This window comes from Clupea harengus, chromosome 11 (genome assembly GCF_900700415.2).
Source record: "Clupea harengus chromosome 11, Ch_v2.0.2, whole genome shotgun sequence".
In the NCBI taxonomy this organism is placed as follows: Eukaryota; Metazoa; Chordata; class Actinopteri; order Clupeiformes; family Clupeidae; genus Clupea; species Clupea harengus.
In genome coordinates, this window is record NC_045162.1 from 20,667,036 (window position 1) to 20,694,030 (window position 26,995).

A 26,995-nucleotide genomic window follows, 5' to 3' on the forward strand; every position below is an offset into this window, starting at 1 on the left:
GTTCCTACACACTTTTACAAAACAAAATAACCCTTTTGAGAAAAAGTTAACTTATAATCATATTTATTGATATCAAGGTGCAATAAATTGATGACATTCAGTTAATGGGGACTTCTTCCCAGATTTCATGCTACAAAATTAGCTGACATGCACGTATTTGAGGTCTGTGTGGAGTGTTCCCCTTTTAAATAGACATGAGCAGGAATGAAGCAACATGTGATGAACCAAGTACATAGTTTCAGTTTTTCATTTATTTATTTTGAATGTTAGCAGACAGATAACTTAAATAGAGCATAAATGTTCACAATAGAAATACTGATTGGATCTTTTATAATTTATTTCAGGGGGGTGGTGTTCAATCAGGCAAGGTGGGTTTGGATTTTAACTTAACAATTCAACAACTGTACACATGTTTTAATCTAAACAGATTTATCAGTCTGAAACAAAGTAGGAAGAAAAAAAAACATTTTTGACATTCTTTTAACAACAACCTGCCTGCAAATGTTCCCATGGGGCATACTTTTTTTTTATCACAGATACACCTTCATCCTTTGTCTTACTCCTGTCTTCTGCTATATACCTTTTTTTTGTATTGCTAATGCTAAGGCATAATAGCGGCACTCTTTCCCCTTCCCTTTCATTCAGCTCCTCCTCTCTTCACCTTCATTTCCTGTCAGTTCTTGTACCCTTTGTTGGAACCTTGGGAGAATTCCACTCCATTCCAAGCAGTACAGCTTCAATATTTTACAATACATCTAAAGGAAGGAAGGTTTAGAGTGAAACAAAAAACAGATGGAAAAGGAAACCCAACGCGACCCCAAACTCAACTCTTATTAACAGGGTTAGTGAGACAGAAAGAAAATGTGCGTTTGTGTGAGAGAGAGAGAGAGACAGAGAGAGTCAGAGAGAGAGAGAGAGAGAGAGAGAGAGAGAAAGAAACCTATCCTTCAACAAACAGGCTGTGGTTGTCATTAAACTACATTTCTCTGTCCCTTCTGTGCTTCTCACCCTCATGTGATTAAGCCCTCTGTTGCGAAGAGATCCCATTTATTAATTACTGGAATGGGGCGAGGAGCCCCCTGGGGTAATGTGTGAGTCCTCGGTGGTGACACAGAAGACTCATTAATAACCACATCAGCAGCACCTCCAGCTCACAGACAGTCCCACTGCCACTGAACACACAAAAGAGCACCGCATCCATACACCTGCACCAGGTGCACTGACATATGTCTGAGCAACAGTGCAGTCCATGCGCTAACCTTTGACCCCATAACAAACACTGGGATTATGAGCATGGTCATCACAAACAGCTCCAGACAGCCGGCAGGTCAGGATGGGATGGTTATGCAGGGTGTCTTTCAGCCTTAACACCCTGAGAGGTAAAGGGAAGGACAGGGCCATGATGCCATTATGCCAAGTCCTGGTCGAGACAACAGAACACTGATATGATCTGGCAGTCAGCGCAAAACTAAATTGTGTTGGGTGGGAGCGTCTTCTCTCTTTTTTTTTTACTTTACAAAGGTCAGCTCTGTGGTTATTGATTACTGGCTCAATACGGGGTTTTTACTGGAATAATCAATGTGGGCCTGTGGCACCATCAATTGTGGTGGAGGCACCAGAATGCGGTTAACTTGTTTTCGTTCGTGATGGTAGTCAAATGAATTCACCACCGCACAGTGTGGAGAGATAAATGAATTAAGGCTGACGGTTGTTCTAAGTCCAAAGTCGTAATACAGGTTCGATTAGTTCTTTAAGTGGTTGCTACAAAGAGTAGTTCATTTGTGTCTTAATTGTTTCTCACGCCGACTCAGTTCAGGACTGCGAAAAGGAAGGTGGTGCTGAGAGGAGAGGAGGGGTGAGGGGACGGGCTTGTGCGGGGTAGAAAGTGAGAATCGGGGGTGAAAAGGGAAGAGCGACTCCGTATTGTTTAAACAGGAAGGAATCACGGAAGAAATCTAGAAATGCGCTGTAGGATACTGCGTTTAACAGCGGTTTGTATGTTGCGCATATGATAGTTTGCGTTGTATGAAGACGACGGCGGCGTTTCGTGTCTGGCATAACTGACTTCTGAACCTTGAAGTGAGGGAGACATCGTGGAACAGACGGAAGGCTAAATATCAAGACTGGGATGCTGTATGGCCGTCCTATATGCGCATGGATTTTGCTCTGATTCATCTTGAACTCTGATGATGGGTCTTAAGAGCCATGGATGAGAAAAAACAAAGGGAAGCACGGTTAAATGAAAGCTAAAATCAAAGGTACAACTTCAGGATTTCCATTTTGGGTATTACCCGTGGTGTATTGTTATGACGTAAATAGGCAACAACATTGATCGGTGCCATTTGATGGTCGTTAGGATTACCGCTGACACATGGTTTCAAATGCGATCAACAGCCACCGAGACGACGGCAGAACTGGTCATTAGGCGGCAGCTGCTCATGTGGTCAAAGGACGCGCGACGGATGTTTGCTATGCTGAAATGCTGGCTGTTAACAAACTTGTCAGATAGCAGTACAGCTTTGAATTAATCAAAAGGTGTGCATGTGCCTTGGATGCAATTTCTTTAATTTAGCACATACCATTATAGATACACGCAGCATACACTGGATTTTATTTATCAGGCTATTTATTTATTTATTTCGTTATTTATTGGCGAGAGAGAGCGCAACATGTATTTCCTGTCAGTGATAGTCAGACGAAATCTGAAGGCAGCGTAGCGCGTTTGAAAGCGACAAAAGAAGGGGAGATCAGTAGTGTACTCAAGGGATTGTCTGTGCAAATGAGTAAATACATTTATTTACACAATCCCACGCAACTCTTGGCCTGAGAAAAAGGGTGTAGTTAATTTGTAGTGTTCATGACACCCCCTTATTCTTCTTGTAGTCTTTTTGTTGTGGCGTGAACATCTATTACATCTATTTTCCCCTTGCGTTAAGTGTGGCATTCTTAAGAGCAAAATCCATTAAATGGCAATGTCTTTCTTCCTTCCTATGTGAGGGATTCACCATGGAAACCCCGAGTGTGCGATGGTGGCGACCTCAGTGGATTGGAGGCGGTGTGCGAGAGATGGCAATGTAAACAACGCTTGTTTCAGTTTTTTTTACCGGCGGCTTTTTATATTGGATGCGGTTTTTTGTGTTTTCGAACCTCTGAGAATTGTCACCATTTAGAGTTTTCAATTCTCATCTGCCACCAGATTGAATATTTCTTAGGCACGATGAATGCGCTCTACATCTCCTCTGCGCACAACCTGTTAAACGAACCTCAGGAAAAGGCATTTTGAGCACTGAAGTATCATCCACGCTGCATCACTGTGCAACGCTGATGGAAAGCACTAGCGTCACATCGGTACCAAAATGAAAGGTGTTACCGTATGAACCAAAAGATGTGATCAAGATCCCTTTTAACATGGAAGGCTTGACAATCAAGAGTCTCACTGAATTCCAATAAAATCTCAGGAAGGTACGATGTGGACAGGCCAGCAAAATGTATTTGTAAAGAGCCTACACACTAGCACAAGGTGTAAAATCCTCTTGCCTGACAGCAAGTAGGCCTGCATACATTGACTTTTGATTTCAAAGGAAGACAAGGAACAGGAATCAACTTGTCGCAATGCCTCGGAACCGGGCCTTCTCCGAGCCGGAGTACTCGGCTGAGTATTCGGCCGACTGCTCTGTGACTCTGCCCTCGGATCCAGGCCAGGCGGTGGGCCGGACCCACGAGGTGACAGTGCGCAGTGCGGGCTGCTGCCTTTGTCTGCCTCGCTTCATGAGGCTGACCTTTGCCCCTGAGTCGCTGGAGAATCTCTACCAGACCTACTTCCGCCGGCAGCGGCACGAGACGTTGCTTGTGCTGGTGGCCTTCGCCGCTTTCTTCGACTGCTATATCATCGTCATGTGCGCTGTCGTCTACACCTCCGACAAGCTGGCCTCCATCGCCGTGGCGACAGTGGGGCTGGCGGCCGACGCAGCACTCTTCCTGCTGTGCCGCTTCGGGCTGCTGCCGGAGCGCGTGTCCCGGCGCCTGGTGCCCTATGCCCTGTGGGTTCTCATCGCCGCCCAGATCTTCTGCCACCTAGGGCTGAACTTTGCACGCTTCCACCAGCCAAGCGACACGGTTGGCTGGCAGGCCTTCTTCAGCTTCTCCAGCTTCCTGACGCTGCCCATGCGCCTCACACCCCTCGTGCTTGTCACCGCCGTGTCCTGCGGCGTTCACACGCTCGTGCTGGGCGTCACCATTGCCCAGCAGCAGCAGGAGGACATTCAGGGGGGCGCGCTCGGAAGACAGGTGAGTTGGATGAGTGGACGGGGGTGGACGGGGTCTGATCTTAATTCTGTTTCTCTGTTTTCGGACTTACAGCCTGAATCAGCCGATCAGAGGTATTTTCCTTGAAACACACAGCTTTCCATCAGGTGTGCTTGGGGTAGGGAAAGACAGAAGATGTGCAGGGCAAGTGGTCTCCAGGAACTAGAGGAACCCTGGATTAGGGTTTCACATTGCCTTATTGACCTGGAAGGGGGTGGGGAGGTGGTCAGCAGGTACAATTAGGCACATTCAGGTGGGGTATGGAGCTTAGCAGTTAGAACTAGGTGATGGTAGAGTTTGAAGGGGTTGAGTCAGCAGATAGAATTGAGGTTTGGTAGAGTAACCCAGTGAGATGGCTTTATGACAGGAAGGCTGGTGTTAGGAGGACTGGAGTCATAAGAGGCAGGTGGAGGTGGGTTAAGGTGGGGGTTGAGCAATGCAGGTGAAAGCTGCACTAGAGCAATGTAGGGCTACATTGTCGAGAGACTTGGATGGTTCGAAAACTTACGGACTCAGCCATAATCATGTCCCTCTGGCACAAGAGAACCTGAGGATGGTTTGGAGGTGAACAGCAACACTGAGTTCCTTGAGAGCTTTACATTCACAAGGCAGATTGGTTTAGATATTTCAAATGGCTAACCGTCTATTGATTTTCATGATTTTATATCATTTTAACTATCATTTCCAAATGTAAACCATAACCCCCCATGTTGTCACTAGCTGGGTTTGCATTCAACTCATCTACATATTTTAAGTGCATTCATGAAGATTCGGCTTAAGGAAATGTGTGTGTGCGTTTCCAACCGCTGTTTTGTGCGAATCCTATTCAACGGAGTTGTGAAGAGCAGTGGGTTTTAAAACTTGAGGTTGTCAGGGGCAACTTTAACGACAAATGTGATTTGATGCGAATAGACCCTTTTCCATTAAGCTTTGTCGCATTTTACTGTATGCAAATTGGTAGTTAATCCACCCCCATCTAGCGAATTAATTTCTTATTCGATTAGAAGATTTTATGCAAATTTCAAGAGTTTCCAAAATGGTTCAAAATTTGCATTAAAAAGGTGGATGGGAACCCAGCTAATGAGTGTCACAGGGAGACAATAACATAAGAAGAATAAGAAAGGACGTAAGCAACATGCCTCTGAGTACAGAACATCCTACTTTGTAATTTTATTATTGGTTCATGGTCAGTATCAGACATCACATTACTGGTGATTTGCCCCACTCAGTGAATTTTGCGTCCTATTCAAGGTTTCACACGGAACATAAAAACATTATAAAAAACATTTTTAATTTGACGAGAGTATATAGGGTATGTGACTAGAAGTAAATAATGGATACATGTGACTAGTGGAACACCATTGTAAAAAAGACAGCAACTCTGAACACCGGTGGATCACTAATGTACTACAACAGGAAGTCCAGCCATCTATTGGGATGTGGATTTATGTCCCAGCTCTGCAGATGAATTGGACATGTGACCAGACAGGGACTGGGTTTTAATAAAGCACAGTGCTTAGAAGTTAGAAGTTTATTCCGGCATTTATTAACCGACAGAATATCTGCCAGTATGTGAGACACCGTAAGGCTTGAACTGAGTAAACCAAATAACAGCAAGTCTATAAATACGTCCCCAAAAAAGTCCACAAATGTGAAAAGATCTCCCTTAAGCGCATAGAGAGAGAGGGTGTGAAGTATGAACCTATTACAGATACTCACAGAGATGAAGATTAGGTGCGAAGTCAGGTGCTAAAAAGAGTGTGTGTGTGTGTGTGTGTGTGTGTGTGTGTGTGTGTGTGTGTGTGTGTGTGTGTGTGTGTGTGTGTGTGTAAAAGAGAGAGAAAACCATCCAAGGACCAGATGTGAGATAGGCAAAAAGGTGTGTGTGTGTTGTGGAGGAGCTGTGGAGGGATGATTACAGGGATTTGGAGACTCTATTTGACTCGCGTTAAAGGCAGCATCCTGGTTGTTTGTTCAGGGGTGTTTGGTCATAATCATACATACATCATGGCCACACCAATTTGCTGTGATGCTGAACATTTAAAGTAAACAAAGTTCACCATTTTCACTTTGTGTATTGGACATGTCTAGTGTCATTTTTAATGTTGTGTGGTGTTGCTAAAGAGGTATCTGGCCCCTAAACTATGTTTAACTGCACTTTGTAATAGTCATACAAAGGATTATTTCCAGAGCAGAGAGTAAGAGTTAGTTTAGTGGTAGTTTACGCAGACCACAGTGGACCTTTGATGTTATGAGCACATTATATAATTCCATCACACACCTTAGTTTTGCCGGAGGACTATGATATTGGACATTGTCTAGTTGACATTAGCACACTGAAAGGCGTGGACTGGGAATGGATTTTGAGAGGTCAATATTAACCAATCCCCCCCCCCCTCACCAACACCTAGCTTCCCCTGGTTCTTAATATGGCGTCAATTTAATTTCCTGAGGGTATATCCGCTAAGAGGTTCATCAGCCTTTCCCCATTTCGATTCTACTGCGATCGAAATGTTATTACAATGACGAAACATTTGAACTGTGCAGAGCTGCATGAGTGTTGGTCTTGATTAGGAACTGGATTTATGTAGTTCAGTATGAGTATTTCAGATGTGGGAGTAGCACTGTCCAGTCTGAAGAAGGTGTGTGTGTGTGTGTGTGTGTGTGTGTGTGTGTGTGTGCATTTGTGTGTGTACACATACCTACTTACATGTGACCTTTTGCCTGACTTTGCCCTTTTTCACCATGTATGTGTGCTAACCTGCACCTGTGAAGGTGTCTCTTAGGTTGACCACACAGCAGCATTGTGTTTAGTAGCTAGTGTATCCCCTAGGGACAGACTGACACAGAAAACAGAAAATGAGGATACTGGCTGAAGAATAACCAGGGGACTTCATGGACTGAGACCAGAGCCTCACATTTGCATAGCAAATCATACAGCAGTCTGGACACATGTCCAATCATACTCCAGTCTGGACACATGTCCAATCATACTCCAGTCTGGACACATCTGGACACATGTCCAATCATACTCCAGTCTGGACACATGTCCAATCATACTCCAGTCTGGACACATCTGGACACATGCTACCATTACTGTTAAGTTTTTCTACTGTTTTCAGTTTCTGACATACAAAATGAACAATAATGCATTAACACATTTAAATCAAGAGTTTTGATACAGGGGTGCAAGGAGTGCTCAGTACAAGGAGTGCTCACTTTTAAGCATAGCCTGCTGTAATTGTCAGCTTTCTAGAGTTTTCTAGAGCTCCATGTTCGATGCAACACAATGTAGTTGTAATTCACTTACAATCTTCTTGAATAAATAAATCAGGTACAAACAGCCCAGCTAGGGTACTTCCCAAATGCTGGTTGACTCTATTCACTGACTGTCTAAATGGTGATATTATCAGAGAGGAAATATAGTTGGCGTGAAGAAAACCGCCGTGATTCCAGCCAGCTGTGAGTTCACCAAGGTCTGTACTTCGGTATTGTTTTTCAGATGACAATCGCAAAACAATTACATTTTAAGTTAAATACAACCGAATGAAAAATACATCGGTTGAGGATTTCTCATCCGAGGGTCTGCATGTAGGCTATAACGTTATTTAGTGTCTTTTGAGAGTGAGCTGAGCCCCTCCCTCTGAATACTTCATGTCATGATGCAGGCTAGGTTATGCCATTCATATTCATATGTAAGTAGTGTTTGGCTCAAGCAAGTTTATTAAGTAGATCAATACTTTCACAGGCCCTGAGTATGGGGATCTATGGATTACAAACAGGGAAAACATTTTTTTTTTTTGTACATCTTTGATGTGTGAAAAAAAGTCTCTCATAGGGCTGAGTATATGAGAACCATTTGTATGTCTTTATGCCTTGGTGGAATGGTTATTTCCATGTATTTGATTGTGGATTGCAGGTATGCTCACAGAGAGACCTGTTGGCCTCAGACTGTCCCTGTGTGCTCAATCAAACAATGGGCTCTGTGTGTGCTACAGCAGAGTTCCCCCTTTAGCACTGTTAGTTCCCTTTCATTTGTATAAGTTCATTTCAAGCTGTTAACAAAAACGTTCCCTGTGTATCTTAGTTAGAGTGAAGAAAAATAATGCCAAAAAAAAGGAATGGGTCAGCAGTTCACACAGAAATATCTATAAACTAAGAATAACCTCATCTTTTGTCTCGCGTCATCTTCTGTACATGTGTGTATGTATATGACTGCAGCTCCTGGCCAATGTAGTGATCTACCTATGTGCCATCTCTGTGGGGGTGATGTCCTACTACATGGCCGACCGTAAGCATCGCAAGGCCTTCCTGGAGGCACGGCAGTCCCTGGAGGTCAAGCTGAACCTGGAGGAGCAGAGTCAACAGCAGGTGAGATACTCTAGGAGATAGAGGGAGAGAGAGAGAGAGCAGTACAGGTGAGAAATTGATGAATGGAAGGAGGAGAGAGAAGGGCTGGGAGAGACTGGGGGAAAGAGAGGCAAACGAAGAAGAAGAAGAAATGGGGTGAACGAGTTGAACGCTAAAACGAGTACAAAGAGACAGAGAGAGAGAGAGAGAGAGAGAGAGCAGGAGAGAGCAGCAGAGAGCACATGAGAGAGAATAGGAGAGGAGTGAGAAAGGGACGATATTATGTAGGTGAAAAGTGTGTGTGTGTGTGTGTGTGTGTGTGTGTGTGTGTGTGTGTGTGTGTGTGTGTGTGTGTGTGTGTGTGTGTGTGTGTGTGTGTGTGTGTGTGTGTGTGTGTGTGTGTGTGTGTGTGTGTGTGGTGTTTTTCCCATGTGAGTTGACCTGCTGAGAACTACAGTCCTCTGCAGGTGAGCTCTTGTTCTTGCTCACTTTCTTCTCTGTCCCTCCGTCTTAAGAGAGTGAATAAATGAGTGAAGAAAAAAAGGCAAGGCTTGCGTTCACAGAGGACTTCTTGTGGTGTTGGCGGTCACAGCTTTTTGTTTGCTGACTCTGAGTAAACAACAGCTCATACCTTTTTGTACACAGACCAATATGTGCAAAGAGGGTTGAAGTGAAACAGAGCAAAGACAGGGGCAGGAAGTTCCTGTTCATTCAGGAACAGCTGGGTCTGGGCAGAGGGAAGAGGCAACTGGTTTTGTGTGTGTGTGTGTGTGTGTGTGTGTGTGTGTGTGTGTGTGTGTGTGTGTGTGAGAGAGCGAGGGTGTGAGGGAGACAGAGAGAGCGAGTGTGTGTGTGTGCGTGCATGTAAACATCCAGTGCCCTGGCCAGAGCTCAACACAATCCTGCTGCTGTTTGTCGATACACCACTGATTCATGTGGTCTATGAGTGTGCTGTTTGGTGCTGTGAATGTTTCCTCTTTGTGTGTGTGTGTGTGAGGGCACTTGTATGTGTGTCAGCAGTCAAGTCCCTTCCTCCCTCTGTCTCAACTGTGGCTGTTGGGCATTCTTGATTGCTACTATTTATGGAACAGACGGTTACTGTTTTTGAGAGAGGGAGAGGAAAAGAGAAGGGGGAAATGAGGGATAGAGAGAGAGAGAGAGAAGGGAGGGATATCATAAGGTTGGGGAGAAAATGAAAGAGGACCAAAAGTGTGTGTGTAAGTCTGTTTGTCTGCTGTGTGTGTGTGTGTGTGTGTGAGAGAGAGAGAAGTATATAGAGAGGAGGGGGGAAGGAGAGAGCGAGAGGAGAGGGGAGAGGACTGATAAGACCACACGAGGAGGAACTCCCTGAATATTAATGCTGGAGTAAAGGCTGCTGGGAGACCAGGCATGCCAGCCAATCAAGTAGCATCCGGCCGCTGCAGGTTACCATGGTGACCAGCCTCCTGAGACGATGTCAGCTGTAATCACACTCTCTCTCTCTCTCTCTCTCTCATACACACACACACACACACACACACACACACACTCACATGCGCACGTATTTTGTTCCTTTTGCATTCCTAGGAAATTTCATTCTTTTTCTCTTTCATAAGAGTGGGAGACCGGTGCATAAGAGGGTGTGTGTGTGTGTGTGTGTGTGTGTGTGTGTGTCTCTATGATTTTGCCTGGTTGAAATGCTTGAGTCATGGTGTGTATATTCTCTTAGCCAAGGAGGATGGCAGGTTGGCCAATTCAGACAAGTGCGTGATGACCTTATTTAGCAGTGATTGACAGGGTTATAGACCAATCAGAGTCCCCTGGGGACATCTGTGGAACAGCACTGCGAATGACTTCATGAAAATGAGTTGGCAGTACTAAATATGGAGGCAGATGAACTGATGTTCCTGTAACTTTAATCTAAAAGTTGCCTAAATTTGCTGATGATTGCAGGGAGTGAGATGAGGTACATACACTTGATTCATGGAATCCTACTGTCGGAGCTCCTTAAAAACCTCTCATGACTCGTGAAGAATGTCATTTTAGGGCTCACTGAGCCTTCTCCTTTTACACCACAGCTAACATGGCCAGATACATTCTGTTGACCATTTGGAAAACAAAATGTCCTTTTAAGAATAAATACCTATCTATTTGTTGTGTGTGTGTGTGTGTGTGTGTGTGTGTGTGTGTGTGCAGGAGCGGCTACTGCTGTCCATCCTTCCTAAGCACATAGCAGATGAGATGCTGCAGGACATGAAGAAGGAGCCCAGTCAGAAGGAGATGCAGCAGTTCAACACCATGTACATGTATCGCCATGAGAACGTCAGGTATTACGTGCACACACACGCACATAGCTTTGCATACAATTCAATTTAGAGCGCTGCTCCTGCTGGTACCCTGAGGAACAACATATAACAAGAATACAATAAAGTAAATAAAAGATTAAGAAGTAAAAAATTATTACACATTTTACACAAGTGCAATGGTATGGAGTACAGGTTTCAATATTGCACAGTCCTTACATATCCTCCGAACATAAATAGAAGTAACATTATTGTCTTGTACACAAGAATAAGGTGACTGAAATGGAATAAAGTGACTGAAGTAGTGATATTGCCCATTTGATAGCCGTTGGGGAAAAACTGTCCTTTAGACATTTGGTCCTTGCCCTTGAGGAACTGAACCACCTGCTCAGTACCGCCTACTGAGGTAGCTGAGGTTTTCCAGGGAGGGCAGTGAGCAGCCAGTGAGCAGCCAGTTAATTATTCTTTGGAGGGCTTTCTAGTACCACGCCGGAATCTAGTACGCCAGTACGCTTTCGATGGTGGAGCGGTAAGAAGCCACCAGTAGGTTACACTCCAGGTGGTTTTTCCTGAGCACTCTCAGGAAGTGTAACCGTCACTGTGCCTTTTTGACGACTGCTGAGAAGAGGTCATCAGATATGTAGGCTCTCGGGAATGTGAAGGTGTGGAGTGGGGCCTACTCTCGCCTCCTGTAGTCCAGAATGAGTTGTTTTGGTTTTGTGGTGTTCAGTGACAGATTGTTGTCTGAGCACCACGCTGCCAGTTTCTATACCCCATCTCTGTAAGCTGATTCATCATCTCCTGAGATGAGTTCGATCACAGTAGTCTCATCAGCAAATTAGATGATAGTGTTGGTGGGATGGGGGTAGGAGTACAGTCATATGTGTGTAAGGGAGTAGAGTAGTACACGGCCTTGTGGAGGAGAGGTGGGGGCTGAGTTTGTGAGGAAGTCCTTTATCCAGGTGCAGATGGGGGGGGGGGGGTCGGTCTGGGATGATTGTGTTGAATGCTGAGCTGTAGCCAATGAAAAGCTTACATATGTTCCCCGGAGTTCTAGGTGGCTCAGTGCGGTGTGAAGCGATATGGCGATGGCGTTTTCCGTGGACCTGTTTGCTCTGTACGCTAACTGATGTGGGTGTAAGGTGGGGGGAGGGTGGATTTGATGTGCTGTAGGACCAGTCTCTCAAAGCACTTCATGATTACTGGTGTAAGTATAACCGGTCTGTAGTCGTTCAGGCTGTCGGTGACTGGCTTCTTAAGAACAGGGATGATGGCAGCTGATTTTAGTGCAGGGTGGGATGGTGGCCAGTGTCAGAGAGAGGTTGAAGATCTTTGTGAAGACCTCGGCGAGCCGGTTGGCACAGGCTTTGAGTGCCTTGCCAGATACTCCATCAGGGCCAGCAGCCTTCCTTGTGTTTCCTAATTTGAGCGTGAGGGCAGGTGCTGGGTTTGTGCAGACTGTGTACTGCCACTAGAACATCACGTATCACACACACACACACACACACACACACACACACACACACACACACACACACACACACACACACGACACAGAAAGACATTTTGTGTGTGGATCATCATGAAACCCTCACATGTGTATGCATTGCCACAAGAACATCAGGTACGGCCTCACCAAGCAACACCCTGTCTTACACCTTCACCAGTTATCACAGTTACATGAGGGGCAACACGTCTGGATCTGTTCCGTGCTTCATCTCGATGGTTAATTGGGACGGCTAAATTACTGTTCTTCACACGGAGATGTATTGTGTGCAATGTGCCACTGATGGGAATATGACCTGCTTGAAGACTGAACTGATTTTAATGTAAAAAAATGACCTCCTCCTCTTCCTCTTCCTCCTCCTCCTTCCTCTTCTTCCTCTTCCGCTTCTTCCTCTTTTTCCACCTCTTCTCCTTCAATTTCCTTTTTCTCTGACTGAGTGTGTTTGTAATTAAATGTGTGTGTGTCTGCCTGTTTGTGTGTGTGTGTGTGTTTTTTCCTGGCTGCAGTATTCTGTTTGCAGACATCGTGGGCTTCACTCAGCTCTCCTCATCCTGCAGTGCGCACGAGCTGGTCAAGCTGCTTAATGAACTGTTTGCTCGCTTTGACAAGTTGGCAGCGGTGAGTCAGAGCATGCGTGCACATTAGCACACTCAGACATACACATGCAGCCCACATACACACATGCATGTTTGCACACACACATACAAACCAATACGTACCTATATGTATCAAATACATATACAAACACACACACACACACACACACACACACACACACACACACACACATATACACACATGCATACACATACAAATACGCGTGCTCACACACACAAATATAAACACTAATACTGTCTCACACACACATACATGCATACACATCCCACACACACATGCTTGCTCACAGGAAACATGCACATGCTCCCAGTCACAGCACAAGAGAATGTTAACAAAAAACATGAGTTCGATTTTGAAACCGATGGTTGACTTAAAGCATCAGTACCCTATAAGCAAGCAGAAATCTTGAGATTTACTGACAATTTGTAAATGTTTCTGTGTGTGTGTGTGTGTGTGTGTGTGTGTGTGTGTGTTATTTCTTTTCTCTTGCTCTGCAGAAATACCACCAGTTGAGAATTAAGATCCTTGGTGACTGTTACTACTGCATCTGTGGGCTCCCAGATTACCGTGACGACCACGCAGCCTGTTCCATAATGATGGGTTTAGCCATGGTGGAGGCCATCTCGTGAGTATTATCCATCACAACAACAACAACAACGACACCGACCGCTCCATGATCTTGTGATACCACTGGATAGCCCATCCATCTCATCCCTGCCACACAGGGCCCAGAGAGCGTCCTCTGCTCTTGATTAGCTGACAAACACCCCTTCAGATAATGAAGGCGATGAGAATAAGCTGTTGATGATGGCAATCTCATTTGTTAGAGGTGGGAGAGAGCTGAGCTATTTAGTGGTTCTGCGATTCTGAAAGTTATTTCTGAAATGTATTGTCTAGGAAGAGCATATTTGACCGTGTGGAGAATCTGTCAGTTTTCAGCATATTTTCGAAGTGGCAACATATCTGTGCAATGTAGTTCTACCTCAGAAGTGACACACCACATTACAGGGTTTGGCTCTGTTGTCATGGTGATTGTGATGGTGGTGATGTGTTTGCCTCTGACAGGTACGTGCGTGAGAAGACGCAGACGGACGTAGACATGCGCGTGGGGGTGCACTCGGGCACGGTGCTGGGAGGCGTCCTGGGCCAGAAGCGCTGGCAGTACGACGTCTGGTCGACGGACGTCACCGTGGCCAACAAGATGGAAGCCGGAGGGATACCAGGGTAAGCAGGCGGATGGCACCTACGTGTTTTCTACCCAACTGATTTTGTCGGGTCATATAACAGATCAAACCTATGAGTAGCATACCAAAAGACAACATCAGGATGTACTTCTGTGTAAAATAGTCAAAAAAGCTCCAATGCTGATAGGTGTCTTTGATATGAATCAGCTTTGTTGATTTCAACAGTTGATTTGTTTGTATACATTTTTGATTTTGTGTGTGTGTGTATATGTGTATGGGTGGTCTATGGTGTATGGATTGGTGTTTACATGAATGCGACACACATTTGATGTGTGTGTGTGTGTGTGTGTGTGTATTCATCCATATGTCAGGCGCGTGCACATCTCCCAGAGCACCCTGGAGTGTCTACACGGCGAGTTTGATGTGGAGCCGGGTAACGGGGGCGACCGCTGTGAGTACCTGAAGGAGCGTGGCATTGAGACCTACCTGGTGGTGGTGCCCAAGGGTCCACACGGCAAGAATGGCATCAACGGAGTGGTGAGTGCCACTGCCACATAAACACACTAGAAAATACCTCACTCCAGATAGTAAACGCCTCACTCCAGATATGAAACGCCTCACTCCAGATAGTAAACGCCTCACTCCAGATATGAAACGCCTCACTCCAGATATGAAACGCCTCACTCCAGATATGCAACGCCTCACTCCAGATATGATACGCCTCACTCCCGATATGAAATACCTCACTCCAGAAAATAAACACCTCACTCCAAGAAATATACACAACAGAGGATAATAACCTCAGACGAGAACATAAACACTGCTCATTTACTGATAAAAATGTATGTCTTTATAATACTGTACTTTGTTTTTGATTGAAGCTTCTACTAAATGAATACATGTAAATGTTTGTATGATGCCTATAGCCTATACTTGATAATACTTCAAGCTGTTTGGACAGGTTTTGTAAATACCTTGATTGTAAGTATCACCTTAGCACAGATGATGACAGGTGATGACATGATGTTCCCGCCTCCTGTGTGTTCACAGAAACTGTCAGTCACATCATCCAATGGCAACTCTCCGCTGCTCATTAACACCACTGAGTGTAACGGCAGCGTTAACACAGCCTGTACCACGCCAGAGGAGCCAGAGGAACTGGACACAAAGGTCCCGTTTACGTCTGTCTGTCTGTCTGTCTGTCTGTCTGTCTGTCTGTGTCTGTCTGTCTGTCTGTCTGTCTGTCTGTCTCTCGCTCCATATCCCTGTTTGCTATCTGCGTCTCTGCATCTGTTTGTCTGTCTGTCTATATCTGTAGGTCTCTGTCTCTCTCTCTTTCCATATCTCTGTCTGTTATCTCTGTCTCTGCATCTGTTCACGTCTGTCTGTCTGTCTATCTGTCTGTCTGTCTGTCTCTCGCTCCATATCTCTGTTTGTTATCTGCGTCTCTGCATCTGTTTGTCTGTCTGTCTCTGTCTCTCTTTCCATATCTCTGTCTGTTATCTCTGTCTCTTCATCTGTTCACGTCTGTCTGTCTGTCTAGCTGTATCTGTCTGCCTGCTTGTAGTTATATATCTGACAGTATGTACTGCATGCATCTCCTATGTATGCATTTCATATTTATACATGTATCTGTGGGACTACAGGTGTCTTTCTTTTTTTCTTCCATCTTTATCTATAAACTATGTATGCATGTACACATCTGTCAGTGTGTAACTCTCTCTGTGTGTAACTCTCTCTGTGTGTAGGTAGTTAATCCCTCGTTTCCTAACCCTCGGCGGCGCCTGCGCCTGCGGGACCTGGCTGAGAGGGTGATTGACGCCCAGGAGAACGAACAGGAGCTGAACAAGCTCCTCAACGAGGCACTGCTGGAGAGAGAGACAGTCCAGGCGTGAGTAGAGAGCTGTGTGTGTGTGGGAGAGTGTGAGTAGAGAGTGTGTATGTGTGAGAGTGTGAGTAGAGAGTGTGTATGTGTGAGAGTGTGAGTAGAGAGTGTGTATGTGTGAGAGTGTGAGTAGAGAGTGTGTAGGTGTGAGGGGGGGAGACAAAGACAGATAGACAGACAGAGTGAGACGGAGAGGAAGGGAAAGAGGGTCATAAGACAGTCGTGTGTGTGTGTGTGTGTGTGTGTGTGTGTGTGTGTGTGTGTGTGTGTGTGTGTGTGTGTGTGTGTGTGTGATAACTCTAACTGTGATTTCCTCCATCTGTTCCCCCAGGCTGAAGGGGAAGTACACAAACCGTCTGTCGCTGCGTTTCACGGATCCGGCCCTGGAGACGCGTTTCTCCGTGGAGAAGGAGAAGCAGAGTGGGGCGGCCTTCAGCTGCTCCTGCGTGGTCCTGCTCTTCACCGCCGTCGTGGAGGCCCTCATCGACCCCGCGTGAGTCCGTCTCTGGTCCCTCCCGCTAGTCTCCCGCCGAGTTAGTCCCGCCTGGTGCCGCAAGACTACCCTCAATCAGTCAATCAACGAAAAAATTAATTTCAGTGAGACCTGGTCAATGCGCTGCTGCGTTGATGAGAGAGAGGATTGTCTACCTTAACAGAATTAAGTGAATTGCCATGCACTCTACCATTATTAGTTATACAACGTGTGTGTGTGTGTGTCTTGCAGGTTGATAGCCAACTACGTGACGCTGGTTGTAGGAGAAATTCTGCTGCTCATACTCACCATCTGCTCACTGGCGGCCATTTTCCCACGAGTGAGTGACAGACGCGTCTTTATTAAGCCTCCCAGTCTGAACTGCATTTGGTGTTTGATCCATCCTCCGCTAGGGGAATGTCAGGCTTTCAGACTGTCGCTATGTTAATCTCAGTTATTACATGTAATCTTACTCTTTGTGATGCTAATAGCCTTGATTCCATCAGTGATGTCGATGATATTAATTACACTCTCCAGCTATTCAGGGTTTCCATGGTCATGGAAATTCTGGAAAAGTCATGAAATTAGATTTTGTCGTATGAAGGTCTAAAGAAATGAATTATGTCATTGTACTCTTCCATGGATTATGTTTCACTGTGCGAATTTATGCAATCCACTTGAATTGACACATCCTAACTAGCCTAGGAAAAGTAATGGAAAAGGAAGTTTAATTTTCATTAAATAATATTTAGGCCCAACCTGTGGAGTAAAGTGTGCAGTGTTGTGCATGTGTAGGTTGTGAAAGGTGAAGGACATTTCATTAAGGGTCCTTGTGAAATCATGGAAAAGTTTTGAAATGTTATCATTGAAAATGGGTGGGAACCCTGGATATTAGATGAACAGATATGAATGATGTGGTTGGGTTAGGTTGTCTTATTGCCTCCTATGGGAGTAAATTGTCTCAGATAGTGAGGGCGGATTAAGACACATCAAGAGACATTATCGACAGTTCACACGTGAAGAGACATACAGTACATGCTGTAGACAAGTATAAGGCAGACATACAGCACTGGCACATCTCACATCTGGTCCTCTCTCACAACACATGCATCATAATGACACGTGCAGTGCTAGTCTGGTACAGTGGGAAACATTCAGAGAGGGTAATGAAAACAATCAACTAGCATTATAACTAATCTTTCATCAAGTAACCAGAGGCCAGAGCCATATCCGTTCAGTGTGAGTTCTCACTCCGCTGAACTTGGGAGATGTCGGCAGGTAGCACTATCAAGGCAGTGTAGTGCTGTGAAATCATCTACTTATCCAGTGTAAGTTGATCTGTACCCTTGCAGGTTTTGTTATGCCATTGTTGTAACAGCACCAGTCACTAAAGGTTGATAAAACCAGTCATCTTAATCTCAATCACTGCTATGTTCTAATACATTTCATGTTCTTCTATAAAGTGGAATGTCTTCGATTTAAACTATTCAGTGCACTGAAAGATTTCCATAATAGACCTGTGAATTTAAAAAAAAAAAACAGACCCTATTCTGCTGTCCTTATGGTGCTGTGCAATTGTAACAATATTATTCTGAACGGTAGAGGTCCTTATCCTCTTGACCCCTGTAAAGTTAATGATCTGGACAGAGGTTATGTGTCTGTCAGCTGGAGCCGGCGGCAGAGGCTCAGTGGTATTTGGGGGCTGGGCAGGACCGGGCCATGCCCCTCTCACCAGTCGCTTTGATCTGATCTCATTAGTACGCTCGGTGCACTTTCAATTGACTGATTCAGTCATGGAGCAATATTGACTGGTACTGTCCACTGCATCCTGCCACAGTACCAGACCCCTACAATAATTTCAATAGGCAGATGTGCGCATGGTTAGATACACGTACATACACACACACGCATACACAGGCGCAAACAAACACTCAGACAGGCAGTGAGTCGCGCACACACACACACACACACATACACACATACACACACACACACACACACACACACAGATACAGACACAGATACAGACAGTTATATACACATGTGAATGTTATGTATAGATGTATCGGGAGGGTGGTGTGCCACCAGCCTCTCTCATCGCTCGATGACCGCTGTCCTCTTCGCGAGGTGTCCACTTCCACAGTCCAGCCGCTCATTATCCTCTGTCCCGAGGACTGGTTCCTAGCCTGGTCATGTGCTGTGCTGTCTCAGCCAGGCACGTGAGCCACGGTTACATGGAGCGGATACGGCTCCAGCCTAAACTATGGGCGATAGTGGTTCAGGAGGGAGTCGGAATCGGAAGGTTGCTAGTTCGATCCTGACTCCTCTTCGCCAAGTGTCGACGTATCCCTGAGCAAGACACTCCCAAATGCTCCCAATGTGCAGCTTGGCACCTTAGATAGTAGCTCTGCCATCGGTGTGTGAATGGGTAGATGTCTGAGGCATTAATATGTAAAGCTGTAAAGATCTGGAGTCAGCTGCTGCGGCTGTAGCTGTGGAAGTGTGCGATCCAGAACAGGGGAAAAAATAAATAATAATAAATAAAACAGAAAGGGTGTGCACATCCAAACCAAGCTGGAACTGGAAACAGCTGAAGGTAAACTGGGAAAAGGAAGGACGTCAACACATTGCATATTGTTTATTATTCAATACAGAATGTTTTGTCCCCTCAAGTTTTCATTAGGCAAACCACCAGATGGAGAAAGACCTCAATTGTCAGAGAGAACTTATTCCATTTTTCAGGAGCATAAACTACAGTGAGGGGTGTGATGGCCCAGCTTGTGAGACCGCAATGTAAAAATGGAGGCTGACACAAATTTAGTTTAAATAATTGGTTATATAGACATAGGGTTAAACAAGGAAAACGGAGAAATAATGTGGTAACAGGGGGTCGTGACAGTGGAGATTCCTTCTCTTTCTGATACACTGGGTCTGAGACTTCAGGGGTATCAGGACATGATTTGTCATACCACTACTAATTTCAAAACGTGTCTTAAAAACGGAATGGTGACAGCGTGGTGTGACATCATTCACTAGACTGGATGACTAATAATGTTAGCATGTGATTAAAAGCAGTGTGTGTGTGTTTCTCGTCCTTCACACACACACACACACACACAGGTATTTCCTAAGAGGCTGGTATCCTTCTCCACGTGGATCGATCACACTCGATGGGCACGCAACACGTGGGCCATGGCAGCCATCTTTATACTCACCTTGGCAGACATTGTGGATATGGTAAGGAGCACTGGTAGACCCCCCCCCCCCCCCTCTCTCTCTCATCTGTACTAGACCATACAACATATAAGAACATTCTTTCTTGGTCTTTCTTGGTGTAGTAGAATTGTAGCTTTGATCATCTGAACTTAAGTCAAATTACATGTAAACCTCTGTTTCTCCATGTGAGATTCTCATCAGAGATCAGCTGTCCTACCTGAGTGTGTTTTCTAATCAGACATATTGCGGTTGAGATTAGTAGTTGCAGATGCAGTATCCATATCAGACAAATGTGACTTCTGGTTACATATAGAAAGTCCACACACTGTCCTGTGCTTGTGATCAGAGAGCAAATAGAATAGAGAGCGGCTGCACCAAAAGTCGAGTGGCATCCTCCAGTCCTTCCAGCTGCCATTTATCTAGCGTAACGTCATCCATTCTGTCTCTCTTCCTCTCCTCTGTGCAGCTCAGCTGTGTGCCAGTCCCCCGTAACAGCTCCGCCACGGCGTCCGCCTCGGCCCCCGCCCTCGCCCCAGGAGAGGAGGGCTGCAGAGAGAACCCCAAATACTACAGCTTCGTCGCCGTGCTGGCACTCATCGCCACCACCATGCTGGTGCAGGTCAGCCACATGGTCAAGCTCACGCTCATGCTGCTCATCACCGTGGCGACCGGCGCGGTCAACATCCACACCTGGAGAGACATCTTCGACCAATACGACGAGGCCCGCTTCAAGGAGTACAGGTCGGCCCTGATTTCTGTAGTGAACCATTAGAGAGCAAATTAGAAAGCCCATTAGAAAAATTAACATCTATAGTAAACACACAGAAGTTCTCCTGTCTTTCTGTTGTCTGTAAATTACAATCGTGTGATTCAGCTTAAAGATGAGTTTATGTTCTTTTGGACTTCATGCTGCTGCACTAAAATCGTCACAGTACTGTGAGAAGGAAAACCGTTGTGGTGTGTGTGTGTGTGTGTGTGTGTGTGTGTGTGTGTGTGTGTGTGTGTTTATCTCTACAATGAATCTCAAGCTGCCATTTTCCTTTCAGATTTGAGCAGGTCCCGTCCAAGTACTCGATGACCGTGATGATCTTCATCATGATGGTCAGCTTCTACTGCTTCGCCCGACATGTAGGTCCACCACACTCCTCTTCCTCACTCGTTTACACCTGTCCTCTCGCACCTGTTCATCCTCTCCTCCTCCCCATTCTGATTCTCCCTCTGACTCTTCACCAGTCCTTCAGCTTCCTCGTCACACCCCCTCCACTCATAGTTACATCACTTTTCTGTTTCCATTCTATCCCATTACCAACCTTGTGAAGTTTACTCCCCTTACATGTACGAACTGTGCAATGTCAGATCAATGGGCGCATGAAGGAGCGCTTTCGAGGAACAAGGGCACAAGTGTGGATGATGCGACACAGCGCAAATGTGTGAACTGCGCTTAAGCCCTGGGCAGTAGCTCACTGCTGCCCCCTGTTGTTCAGGTGGAGAAGCTGGCGCGGACGTTGTTCCTGTGGAAGATTGAGGTGCACGAGCAGAAGGAGAAGGTGTACGAGATGCGGCGCTGGAACGAGGCCCTCGTCACCAACATGCTGCCCGAACACGTGGCCCGACACTTCCTGGGCTCCAAGAAGAGGGACGAGGTGAGCACCCAAACCATTTACATTTAGCAGATATTAGCCACTGGGTATAAAAAGTAGTAAATATATATATATTAAGGTCACAGTACAAGGACACTTAAGTGTAGCCTAAGTGTATAAAATGTGAAGTATAAATATGTTTAGCATTTTTTGTGATGAGCCTTCAGGTTTTAGTCATCTGGTGCATTGCTTCCTCAGCAAACACGTGAGTCATGTGGTAAACCCTGTATTCAAGGTATGTCTTGCTCTCTCTCTCTTTCGTGTCTTCCCTCCTTCTTTCCAGGAGCTGTACAGTCAGTCTTACGATGAGATTGGCGTTATGTTCGCCTCCATCCCCAACTTCTCCGACTTCTACACAGAAGAGAGCATCAACAATGGTGGCATCGAGTGCCTGAGGTTCCTAAATGAAATCATCTCAGACTTTGACAGTGTAAGGAGCCATTCAGCTTCATGCTGTGCTCTCATAGACTATACTATTTCAAGCAGTAAATCACTTCTTGTGTTGTAAGTGTATCTGTTTATCATAAAACCCACATTGCCTTTTCTGTCATAATCACAACCACCATCTTTTCTCACAGCTTCTAGATGAGCCTCTGTTTCGCTGCATCACCAAGATTAAAACCATTGGCAGCACCTACATGGCAGCGTCTGGTGTCATTCCAGACAACACCACCAATGGGTATGCCTGCATGAAGGTGAGCCATACGGACAGAAAGTAACCGTCGTGGTGATGCTGATGATGATGTTAATGATCGCGAAAGTGTGGTGGTGGATGTTATAGCAGTGTTTTGGTATGATGTTGGTGTTGGCGATAATTAAAATAATTAAGGTTATGCTAACCATTGCAATGCAGTCATTCTTATTATTTAATTTTTAATCATTATAATTACCATGAAGATTAGGTTGATGATGATAAGGATAATATTGGTAGCGGTAATGATGACTATAATGATATAACATGGTGAAGATAACGTGGTAAAAAAACGGTGCAGAATATAGTAGTATAGGTTCCTGTTTTACTGTGACTGTCATGGTGGTGATGATGGTGGTGATGATGATGTTGATGATTTCCTCTGCAGAAGGAGGAGCTCACAGACAGAGAACGCTGGCAGCATCTGGCAGATCTGGCTGACTTTGCCTTGGCCATGAAGGTCACCCTCATGAACATCAACTACCAGTCCTTCAACAACTTCATGCTCAGAATCGGTGACTGCCCCTCCACCTACACCTACACAAACACACACGCGCATGCACACGCACAAGTACACACACACACACACACACACACACACACACACACACACACACACACATACACACACACACACACAAACGTGCATGCACACACATACATACAGTACACACACACACACACACACACACACACACACACACATACGCGCATGCACACACACACACACACACATACACACGTACACACATCTACACTGCTGAGGTCTCAGTAAGCTATATTGTCTTTACAGTATTGTGTGACTTACTGGCTGGGTCTCTCTGTGCAGGGCTTAATAAAGGGGGTGTGCTAGCAGGCGTTATTGGGGCGCGCAAGCCTCACTACGACATCTGGGGAAACACTGTGAACGTCGCCAGTCGCATGGAGTCCACGGGAGTGATGGGGAATATCCAGGTAACACAGGTTTACATAATAAGCTCACAAGGGCTTCTACTGGCAGTGGGCAAAAGAAGGAAACTTGATGGAAACTGTCTCAACTACAACTGCCATGTCAACCAAAAAACAAGACAACTCGTGCACAACTGTGTCAGTGTGTTTTTAAGTTAAGTCTAGCTTGGAGGTCAACTACCTAATACAGTGGGGAAAATAAGTATTTGAACCCCTGCCGATTTCGCAAGTTTGGCCACTTGCAAAGACATGTGTGATCTATAATTGTAATAGTAGGTGTATTTTAACAGTGAGAAACAGAATATCAACAAAAAAATCCAGAAAACTGCATTTTATAACATTTATGACTTAATTTGCATTTGATGCAGAAAATAAGTATTTGAACCCCTAGCAAAACATGACTTAGTACTTGGTGGAATAACCCTTGTTGGCAAGCACAGACGTCAGGCTTTTCTTGTAGTTGGTCACCAGGTTTACACACATCTCAGGAGGGATTTTGGTCCACTCCTCTTTGCAGATCCTCTCCAAATCCTTAAGGTTGCGTTTTCAATGGGTGGGAATGAGGGAATGAGGTTCAAGCCCGATATTCCACATTACATGGCCCCATCCATAGTCCCCTCGATGCAGTGGAGTCGTCCTGTACCCATGGCAGAGAAACAGCTCCAAAGCATAATGTTTCCACCTCCATGCTTGACGGTGGGGATGGTGTCATATTCAGCATTCTTACCCCTCCAAACGGGCAAGTCGAGTTGATGCCAAAGAGCTTGATTTTGGTCTCATCTGACCATATCCTGTCTCCCAATCCTCCTTAGAATCATTCAAGTGTTCATTGGCAAACTTCAGACGGCCCTGTACATGTGCTTCCTTGAGCAGGGGGACCTTGCGAGTTCTGCAGTACTTCAAACCATTACGGCGTAGCGTGTTGCCAATGGTTTTCTTGGTGACTGTGGTCCCAGCTGCCTTGAGATCATTCACAAGCTCCCCCTGTATAGTTCTGGGGTTATTCTGCACCCTTCGGATGATCACCGATACCGCACGAGGGGATATCTTGCATGGAGCCCCAGACCTAGAGCGATGGACAGTTGTTTGGTGTTGCTTCCATTTACGAATAATCGCACCAATAGTTGTCTGCTTCTCACCAAGCTGCTTGCCGATGGTTTTGTAACCCATTCCAGCCTTGTGCAGGTCTACAAGCTTATCTCTGACGTCCTTGGTCAACTCTTTGGTCTTGCCCATGGTGGTGAGGTTGAAGGTGTGAAGTATGATTCTTTGGACAGGTTTCTTTATACACATCACCAGTTGAGATCAGGTGTACCTTGTTAGGCCTAATGAGGACTAATCTGTGTGCTTCTTGGGCGCATAACTGGTCATTGGGAGCCAGAATTCTTGCTGTTTGCTTGGGGGTTCAAATACTTATTTTCTGCATCAAATACAAATAAAGTCATAAATGTTATAAAATGCAGTTTTCTGGATTTGTTTGTTGATATTCTATTTCTCACTGTTAAAATACACCTACCATTACAATTATAGATCACACATTTCTTTGCAAGTGGCCAAACTTGCGAAATCGGCAGGGGTTCAAATACTTATTTTCCCCACTGTAGGTTGAAAGCTAAGCTTCATTGAAGGCACAATTTACAAATACATACATACATACATACATACACATATATATATATATATACATATATATATATATATATATATATATATACACACACACCCCCCTTATATATAGGCTTTGAGGACTTTGGTGTGAATGTATGCTGACATTGCTGGATTATCTACCATCCATACCCAAGCAGTATTCTCTGCTAATCATGCATTAAGGAGTTCATGGTTTGGTCATCAGAGGTAAAATTGATGATCAAGAACATAAGCAAAATATTCATCTCACATAGTAGCTGACCGGAAGACATAAGTCTTAGTTCAGGACTGTGTGGGGTATTATGCTGTAACGACTGGACTGTACACTGTCGTTGCTGTGCCACTCTAATGCATGTGTGCCTCTGCTGTCCCCAGGTGGTGGAGGACTGTTACACCATCCTGAAGGATTATGGCTTCCGGTTTGTCAGGAGGGGGCCCATTTTTGTTAAGGGGAAGGGTGAGCTTCTCACCTACTTCCTCAAGGGACGGGAAAAACAGGGTTCCTTCATCAACGGCTCATCTGTAACACTGCCACATCAAGTAGTGGACAGCTCATGACCCACTCGTGTGTACACACACACACACACACACACACACACACACACACACACACACCCTCACCAACCCTTATCAAACATTACAGTCTGGTACTGCTGACATTTCATCTAATAGGTTATGTATATAAACATGCAGGTGGCATAATTTACTTACATGTGGAAGGAATGTCAAAGAGTCCTCCAAAAAATCTGTCAGACAGTGGAACCAGTCACTGGCTAATATAGCAAGACCACTGATGAAAACGGCCTAGAACTTTCCCAGTTACTTGCTAGACTCAAGACACAATTCTGTACATACACATCACTTGATTTCTTTTTCATGAATAAATAAATAAATTAAATGTACACTACACCACAAAACACTGCTTTTACAATGTACACTTGAAGCCTCACATCTACTGATTGATTAACTAAATGCCTACTTTTCACTCATTTGGGGTATTTCCCCCAGAGGGGATCCACTGATGTAGAAAACTAGCTGTGTTTTTTTTTCTGCTTTGAAAATTGGAAGTTGTTGGAAACCCAGAAGAGAATTTCTCACTGACTGCCTCATCTGCCTGTTATGGACCTGTGTGTGTGTGTGTGTGTGCATGCTGATGTGCCTGCTCTAGACCTCTCTCTCTCTCTATCTCTCGCTCTCTCTCTCTATCTCTATCTATCTATCTGAATAATGTTCTACACCCTTTACTCCAATATTCTGGGACTCCGTGTGATGTTCCAGGTGTGCCAAACTAAAAGCATTATATGTGTTTACAGAATGGTAACAGGTGTGTGTGTGTGTGTGTGTGTGTGTGTGTGTGTGTGTGTGTGTGTGTGTGTGTGTGTGTGTGTGTGTGTGTGTGTGTGTGTGTGTGTGTGTGTGTGTGTGTGTGTGTTTGCATAAGAATCATTATGGGCAGTATGTTCGCCACACATGTGCCAGAGGCATGCAGTAACGCAGACGTTGGCATCTCGTAGTTCTGACTGGGTCCTACCCAAAATACTGAATGAATGTGCAATAGTTTATTCTTTTACAACCTCTTCTCCCCCTTTACGACCTCCCATATAAAGTATATCCCCCTCCCCTTAAGTCATATTTTTATATTATAAATGTGTGTGCCCCTTCAACTTGAAAATCTTGTACAGGGAGTATGAGAACTCAAAAAGTATGTCTAGAGAGAAAATACAGTTGAATAGGCCATTTAATTTATTACTGAAGTCAGGGATGAGTGTTCGTTAACAGACAGATAGCATTACTATAATAGAAGTCTACATGTTGAAATGGCATATGAAGGTATAGCATTGGTCGCATTTTTTTTCTGGCCCAATGCAGAACTTTGCTGTAATTTGTTTTGTATTTTTAAAGACCCTTTGTCAAAATAAAACGGCACTTTGAATGATCTGTTAACTAGCCTATATGTGTTTCCATTGGTTTGTAATCCTTTATGTCATTCATTTGAATTAATTGTACCCTAAAGTTCATTGAATAAAATAAAATAAGAAGAGTATACTGGTCTTTCCGTTTTTAGTTGGTACCTACTTTATTCCAGTTAGACATATTGGACTTGCCATAGGTTATGCAGTAGCATTCGCTTCTAAGCTCATTAAAATGTCACGAGTGGCTGTGGGGGGAATAGCCTACTTTTTCAGACCTACGATGGTTAACGACTTTAAATATGTCGCCTCATAATGGTAAAAAAAGAAAATTCATGTG

The 26,995-nt window shown here is 44.9% G+C and overlaps 1 protein-coding gene across 3 annotated transcripts; it reads left to right on the forward strand.

The window, feature by feature from the left end:
• The first annotated feature begins 1,569 nt into the window (after positions 1-1,569).
• On the forward strand, positions 1,570-26,109 carry adcy3a (adenylate cyclase 3a). 3 transcript variants are annotated; one of them, XR_006152668.1, is made up of 21 exons: positions 1,570-4,287; positions 8,527-8,676; positions 10,831-10,961; positions 12,951-13,062; positions 13,560-13,687; positions 14,128-14,286; positions 14,618-14,783; positions 15,297-15,416; positions 15,995-16,137; positions 16,463-16,624; positions 16,856-16,943; positions 19,724-19,840; positions 20,286-20,560; positions 20,866-20,947; positions 21,304-21,462; positions 21,743-21,889; positions 22,038-22,154; positions 22,539-22,665; positions 22,980-23,104; positions 25,121-25,888; positions 26,070-26,109. XR_006152668.1 is itself a non-coding variant. In XM_012833513.3 (20 exons), the coding sequence occupies exons 1-20, from the start codon at positions 3,613-3,615 to the stop codon at positions 25,301-25,303; spliced, it is 3,366 nt and encodes a 1,121-aa protein (XP_012688967.2). In that variant the 5' UTR covers positions 1,570-3,612; the 3' UTR covers positions 25,304-26,109. The 3 variants fall into 3 exon arrangements, 2 of the variants coding, with proteins under 2 accessions (XP_012688967.2, XP_042565055.1); XM_012833513.3 differs by having other exon boundaries at positions 25,121-26,109; XM_042709121.1 differs by having other exon boundaries at positions 1,573-2,258; positions 25,121-26,109.
• The last annotated feature ends 886 nt before the right edge of the window (positions 26,110-26,995 follow it).